A 7164-nucleotide genomic window follows, 5' to 3' on the forward strand; every position below is an offset into this window, starting at 1 on the left:
ATCTTGGTGGGGATATCTATCATGAGGAGGCGAAGAGGTTGGGACCATCAAAACAGTAGAGATGGATTTTAGAAACCACTACTCCACCTTATTTTCTAATGTGACCAATATCAACACCCAAATTGGTTTTCAGGGAAAGAGAGTCTGAATGACACTCCCAAGCATTAACAGTTTCACTTAGGCCAATGGTCTGCCAGTCCAGATTAAGTCTGGGGTATGTCTCTTCAACTATAATGAAAAGGAATGCTTACCACCAGAGGGTTTGGAACTTTGGACTCAAAAGCCTTAGAAAAAAAACACGAGTAGATCTCCTCAGTTATATTGAGACTAGAAGTTTTAGTAACACCGAATTCAACTTAGAAATCATGGAAGAAAACTCAAATCCTAACCTTAAACCTGCTGGGTCAGTTCGTGAACTGAAACAAGGAGTCAAATAATAATAAAGCCCTTGTTGGCTATCTGCAACCCCAGAGACATTTTTGTGGAATTGACCAGTCCAGCTAAAACTTTTATCTATGAAACAATTAATGACTAATTTAACATTCTAATCTGATAAAAATATTCTCAGAGTTTTTGTATCAACATTTTGGATCAGACACCGTGATCCATCATCAAGATGCAAGAGTGCATAAGAAGAACTACCAAGTTGCCGGCAAAGGGGAGGGATAGGAGGGGAAGGAAGTACACCGATCTCAAAGTGAGTAGAAAGGCAAGAGAGGACTAAAATCAAAGAAAGAAAAGATAATTCAAACATTATTGCAAAACCTAGAAAGATAATTCATAATGACTCGCCTCTGCAACTTGTCTTGACTGTAAAGCATTGCCAATCCAAGCTTTGGAAAGACTGACAAAGAACTTATCTCTGAACTTGCCAAGGGAAGCATCTACTTTAAAAGTTTCATGCGAGGACATTTGTTGAAGACTACTAGAACAATGGAATAGTAAAACCCAATACATAGTCATAGAAATGGCAATTTTGAGAAAAGATGGATCTGCAACATGTTCAGGGTAAAATTCCTAAGAGATGTGTTTGATTTAGAATTCGTCTTTGTGAAACTGTGGCGCCCGAAGATCTATGACAGCTAAAAATCGGCATTTGATGTCATTTCCAATCTGATGTCAACTTTTAGAGAGGCAATGAAAAAGGCCCTGTTCCCAACATGGGGCATTGACATAGGCAAAAGACAACAAGCCCTGGTGCCTAGCATACCATATTGTTATACATGGAAGTGAAATAATTCTATATCTACATTGAAACCACCAAATACATGCTTGTTTCACAGTAATTCAGTAACCAAAAAACCTTTAAACAGTTGATCTATAATAGTAACACTATAAAAATTTTGAGAAGATAATGGATAATTTTTTATTTAGGGCCTGCAAATTTGCCACCAAATTTTTCATTTAGCTTCTGAGAAATCAATTATGGCAAATAAATAGATGAAACGCTACACTTGTATATTCTTCAGTATATTACAAAACTGTATAAAGAGACGAAAATCATAACATATCCTACCAACTATTGAAAAACCGTCTGAATCAAAATTTAAACCATATAAAGTCGAATTTTATCACTACTGTACGAGTGCCCTTCTTAGAAGCCTAGTAGAGTAGTACCATTAAAAGAAGCTGCAAATTTACTGCTTCTATAACAGGTGGAATATTTACTAGTTTTTACTACACTTTTCTACTGTCTTCAACATGATGAAATTTCATTTTTACAAATGGGTATTCCATATCCTAAATCTGACTCATAAACTGACTCATGAACTCTGGATCAGTAAATAATGTTGTTCCAACTGGAGCGTGACGGAGAGCCATGGAATTTAACTTGGGAGCATTGCTAAGAAGGAAATCCAACAAACCTACTTCCTTCTGACCCCATATGTCTGATGAAATACGTACATCTACTTTCTTCAGTTTTGGGAATGCCGTGTCTGATACAACTTCCCCTGCTACCATGTCCTGCCATCCCAAAAAAGACTACAGTATAATACAAAATCTAGATGTCTGTGAAAGAAACTTTAATACAAAAGAAGAAAACGATTTACCTGGATGAGAATGTCTGTGATTTTCAGCTCTTCAAGGTCTGGAAATGTGCTGATGAGTACTCCAAATGGAGTATCTAATCCTATTCGAAGGGATAATTTTTTCAGGGATTTCGAAGCCGGAATCTCTTTAAGTGATGAAATATCTGATGGCTCCATTTCTTGCATAAAAGGGGAGGAATTAAGCTCAAATTTACACAACATGAAACAATCCTTTATTTTGAGCTCAACCAACTGGGGACAATCTGCTGTAAAGTTTTCTATAGAAGAAGTTCCTAAGTTCAAGTAACTGAGATTGGGTGCGCAGATTCGCAAATTAAACAAGCCAGCACAGCGCTTGATCACCAACTTCTCAAGATGTGGGCACAATGCTATGAGCTGCTGCAGTCTCGCATCAGTCAAATCACCAACATCCAAAAGAGAACAAGCCTTTAAAAACAGGAAACCTCTAAAATCACTGGGTATTTCTGTAATCCAGAAACCCTCCATTTCCAAAACCCTTAAAAGCTCACAGGCAAAAAGAGAAGATGGCACTTGCCTTCTGCACATTCCCCTGTAATAAAGAGAAACTCTTTTCGCTCCCTTCACAGCTGCCCCTTTTATGCATTGCTCAATGCTCACATTGTTGAGTATTTTTCCCCCTAATCGATTCTGCCCTCCCTGGAAGGAAAGATCAAACCGCACACTCTCAAGAGAGGTAGAGTGAAGCGAAAGGATATTGTTCATCACATTTTCTATGTACTTAACAGAGGATTTCATTTCTGCCGTTTCTGCAAGGCGGCATGTAAGCCTTATGAGTGAATCGAAAAAAGACTGAGAAAAATCGATGTGGGGAATGTTTCTCCAGAGGGATTTCCATCTGTGAGACAGAAGAGAAGTGCGAATGGCATCTTTCAGTGAGAGACGAGAAAGAATATTGCAGCACAATAAATTGTCAGGCAAGTCACTCAACCTATCAATCTTAATCTCCATTGCATTTGAATTGCAGAAAGCTTAATTCATATCACTTCACAACAGCAACTACCTATAGAAATGCATACCCACGGATATGTTACATATCTGCATAACAATGCCTGCAATAAAATACTAGAGGCTCATGTAGCCTTGTTCCAGTGTGCCGCGTGTATGTGACGGTTTGGAACCAAGCCATTCCTTGAGCACAGTATCAAAAGCTTTCATGGGAGGAAGTGGTGGACCTCAGAGGAAAGTTGAGGGTTTCTACGAAATTTTCAAAGAGATTACGTAGTTATGTTACTGGGCTTCGACAAGAAAAGGACAGTACCTTTAATCCGATGAGCCCACAAAAAACGCGTCTCCGCGTAGATACTTTCGAGCATTCAAGATTTATTTCAGAAGATGTCTGCTTTCTTAGACCTCAACACTGCAATATCGAGAGAGCAAAATGTCAAGTTGGTTATTGTACTTTTTCTATATTTTCAATAGTACAATCAATACTGCATTTTAATCTTGCATAGTCAATTAGATTTCTTAGAGTTCAAGTTTCATAAAATTGTTTTCCAAGTGGAATAAAAATAAATAATATTTAAATATATTTATTTAAAGATGAATACATTTATTTAATAGATGTAGAGATATTTTTAATGTTTCATATTTTTAAAGAGATATTTAAGAAATTTTTTATCAAAAGTTAGTTATTAAATACGAGAGCACAAGTCTTAAGATTGAAAGGGGGGTATGATGTCAAACTTCGCACAAAATTTAAGACTTGATCCTTAGGAGGCTCATTCACAACCATTCAAGGCTCATTCAAAAGCATTCAACTTCACCAATAGATCAAGTGTCCATTGACTTTATCTATGATTTTAATAACTTATTAATGTATGTCTTTATAATATATAGTCATGTCAATAATGTCAATGTTTTATTAAAAAAAAAATTGTAATTTATATTAATTTTTTAAAAATAAATAGTATTTCCATTACTTTAAATAGATTTTTTTTATAAGTTTGAAAACTTAAGCAAATACAAAGTAAATTGTTTACTTCATATATTTTAACTATTTTTAAAATGGAGTTTTAGTAATTTAAAATAATTTATATTCATGAAAAAAGTACAAATTTATTTAATTTTATTTTGGAATTAATTTATTAATACAATATAATATTTTAATTAAAATATTCACTTTTAATTATAATTAAGTAAACACAAAAAACACATTTATTGAGTTTCAAAGATCAACCTTCCTTCTAATACCACACCAAATGCAAGGTGGATCCCTTCGAATGAGCAATGACACAAGTTCAATTTTGACATTGTGGCAATAGGAAACATGGGACATTAGGGGTTGGTTAAATCATAAGAAATAGAAAATTGTAGTTAGTTGGGTCTATTGCAAAAGAAATATTAGTGGTCACAAGTAATAAGGTTGAATTTCATGTTGTCTTATTAGGCTTACGCATGTGCAAGACTTAAACATTAAAAAACTATATATTAAGGGGAAATTGCTCATTGCTATTGATGCATCACATTGTCAACAAATGCCTGCAAGAAACTCAATATCCTAATGCATAAGGGTAGTAAAATCCTAGACACATTTGAGTACTATAAGGCGGGGCCACATGTATCCAGAGTTGAATGGTGTTATTGACAAGTTGGAAAATGTGGAGGATGAGATTTTAATGGATTATCATTTCAGAAGTTCAAAATATGCATTGCAAAATGTTGCCTCTAATCTCTGATCCTTTTTTGTAGTAGTTAAAATCAATTGACTATAAAAAGTCATAACATTTTGTGGTGTTAGGCATGTTTGTATTTTGAAACCCTGCAACTCAAGTGTGTGAGATGGGGATAAACATTATGGATTTGCACTTCCAACTATTGAGTTTTATTAATAAAGTTATAATTTGGAGGCTACATTTTCATCTTCTCTCAACTAGAATGGATACTGTAAGCTGAAAAGTGTGGAATCTGCTAAACAAGACACAAACAACTCAAGCACACCAATGAAACATTATGTTAGAGTTCAATGAAACATAAAACATAAGTAAATGAAACAAAATCTCTAAGCATGTCTCATTGTTCTCTATCTCCAATGATCCTTCAAATCAAGGTGGCTCTCAGCTTGGAAGAGCACTTGATCTCTAGGATGACTACCTAAAGAATGAGGGATATATGATAAAAGATCTAAATGCAGGTGCAACTAAGATCTTAGCATGATATGGATATGAAAAGCTATGATATGGTGTAAGATGAGGAGATTAAAATGAAGATTATGCTAGTATGATATGCTATCCTAACATGATAATGCTATGATAATACTAAGTTATGATAAAGAAACTAACGTGCTATGATAAAGCTATTATACTAATATGCTCACATGATACAACTATGCTATCATGATAATTCTAATACTAGAATTCTCCTAAATGCTTAAGCTTGAAAAGAGAGGCAAATGAGACTCCTTGATAACCCGCAAACAAGAAAATAGCATAACTTGGATGCAAAAACCTGGGATTATGATAATGAAGGAAATGAGATCTATTTATAGAAGAAATGGGGAGTTGGATGGTTAAGATTGAGCAATCTTAACAAGGTTTAGGATTGAATGATCTTCAATCCATGTGACACTTTCAACCCAATCCCATGTTGGCAAGTGTCACCATGAGGAGGCTTGAGAGGAGAGATAAGGAGCATTAAATGTTTGAGGGGACATGATGGTTACCCTAGGGGGTTGGGTTAGGGTTAGGTTAATGGATATTCATTTTATCCAAGGGATAAATGAATGTGCAATGGTTAAATGGTTACCTTAGTCAAAGAAATAAATTATTTGAAGAGACCCATGAATTAAAAGGATGGTTAAGTTAGAGGAAAGTCTCTAACCAAAGGTCAAAGGTGAGTTAACCATAAATGGTTATGCATGAGCCTTTAATGGTTTGGAAGATTTTAGAGGTTAACCATTTGAAGGCATAAAGTCTTTAATGGTTATTGAAGACTTTGGAGGTTTTTGAGAAGTGACTTCTTTTTATTTAGGAATGTGACAATGATTAGGATAGGATTAGGTTAAATTAGAAGTGATTAGAAGAATCTAGAAGGGGTTTAGGCATGCAAGTGGATTTTGTAGGAGAATGCAAGTGGGAGGAATTTTGGGATTTCCAATTAAAATAAATCATTTATTTCAATTAAATGGTGCATTTTGCATTTAGATATAAATATTAATTTATTTAAATGTGAATGTGAATTTTGGATTTTATTTAAATAAATCTTAATTTATTTAAATGAGAAAAGGGGGGATAAAGCATTAAATTCTTGAAGACTTTGAGAGAAACCATTAAAGGCTTAAAAAGACTCTAGAAAGAAGCCATTACAGGTTTGAAGACTTTAAGGGAAGCCATTAAGTTTGAATTCTTTAAGGGAAACCATTAAAAGCTAGAGAAGACTCTTAGAATGAAGCCTTAAAGGATTGAAGACTTTAAGGGAAGCCATTAAAGGTTCCAAGTGGGAGAGGATAAATAGGATTTTAAATAAATAATTAATTAATTTAAAATAGTGGTGCAACTTGCATTTGTGGGAAAATGCAAGTGGGTGGAGGATAAAGATGATTCAATTTAAATAAATGTTAATTTATTTAAATGTGAGAGATGGGATTTTGGGGGGTTTAAATAAATATTAATTTATTTAAATTTGAGAGAAAATTTAATTAAACAAATATGATTTATTTATTTAATTAATGATCTGAATTTGGTTAAGTGAATTAAATCAAATAAATTGAATAAATTATTTAATTAATAGAAGAGGGTTGGGATGAATTATTTAAATATTGATTTAATTAATAGTTGAAAAAGGATGAAATATTAATTAAATGTGAATTTAATTAATATTTGGATGAATGGTAATTAAACAAATATAAAATTTATTTAATTAGGTGGACAAAAATAGGTGTCTACAGATACCAATATATGTCTTCATGCCAAGAAGTGTCAAATAGCTTTTTGTAGGGAAGTGATTGATCCTCGGTTAAATTTTTATATACAAATTCTTTGATAGTGTTGCATGCTATCAAGTTAGTGTTAAGAGCCTCGGGCCTATCCATCCCAAGCTCCCAACTCTCTCTTCTTCAAGCTTCAAGGTGTTTCTTCATCATGGGTAAAACAATCAA

General features: G+C 33.8%; 1 protein-coding gene across 1 annotated transcript; it reads right to left on the bottom strand.

Moving 5' to 3' along the window:
* Positions 1-1535: 1535 nt before the first annotated feature.
* LOC131054666 (F-box/FBD/LRR-repeat protein At5g56420) lies at positions 1536-3432 on the bottom strand. The gene is made up of 2 exons (XM_057989222.2): positions 2052-3432; positions 1536-1965 (listed from the first exon to the last, which is right to left on the bottom strand). Exons 1-2 carry the CDS (start codon positions 3018-3020, stop codon positions 1741-1743), a joined length of 1194 nt encoding a protein of 397 aa, XP_057845205.1. The 5' UTR covers positions 3021-3432; the 3' UTR covers positions 1536-1740.
* Positions 3433-7164: the final 3732 nt, after the last annotated feature.

This window comes from Cryptomeria japonica, chromosome 8 (assembly GCF_030272615.1).
Source record: "Cryptomeria japonica chromosome 8, Sugi_1.0, whole genome shotgun sequence".
In the NCBI taxonomy this organism is placed as follows: domain Eukaryota; kingdom Viridiplantae; phylum Streptophyta; class Pinopsida; order Cupressales; family Cupressaceae; genus Cryptomeria; species Cryptomeria japonica.

What these genes read in the sequence shown, in the direction of transcription:
- LOC131054666 (XM_057989222.2), bottom strand. Translation starts at nt 3,020, where the DNA reads ATGGAGATTAAGATTGATAGGTTGAGTGACTTGCCTGACAATTTATTG. An exon ending in TCACAGACATTCTCATCCAG is followed by an intron (nt 1,966 to 2,051) that starts GTAAATCGTTTT and finishes TTGGGATGGCAG; the next exon opens with GACATGGTAGCAGGGGAAGT.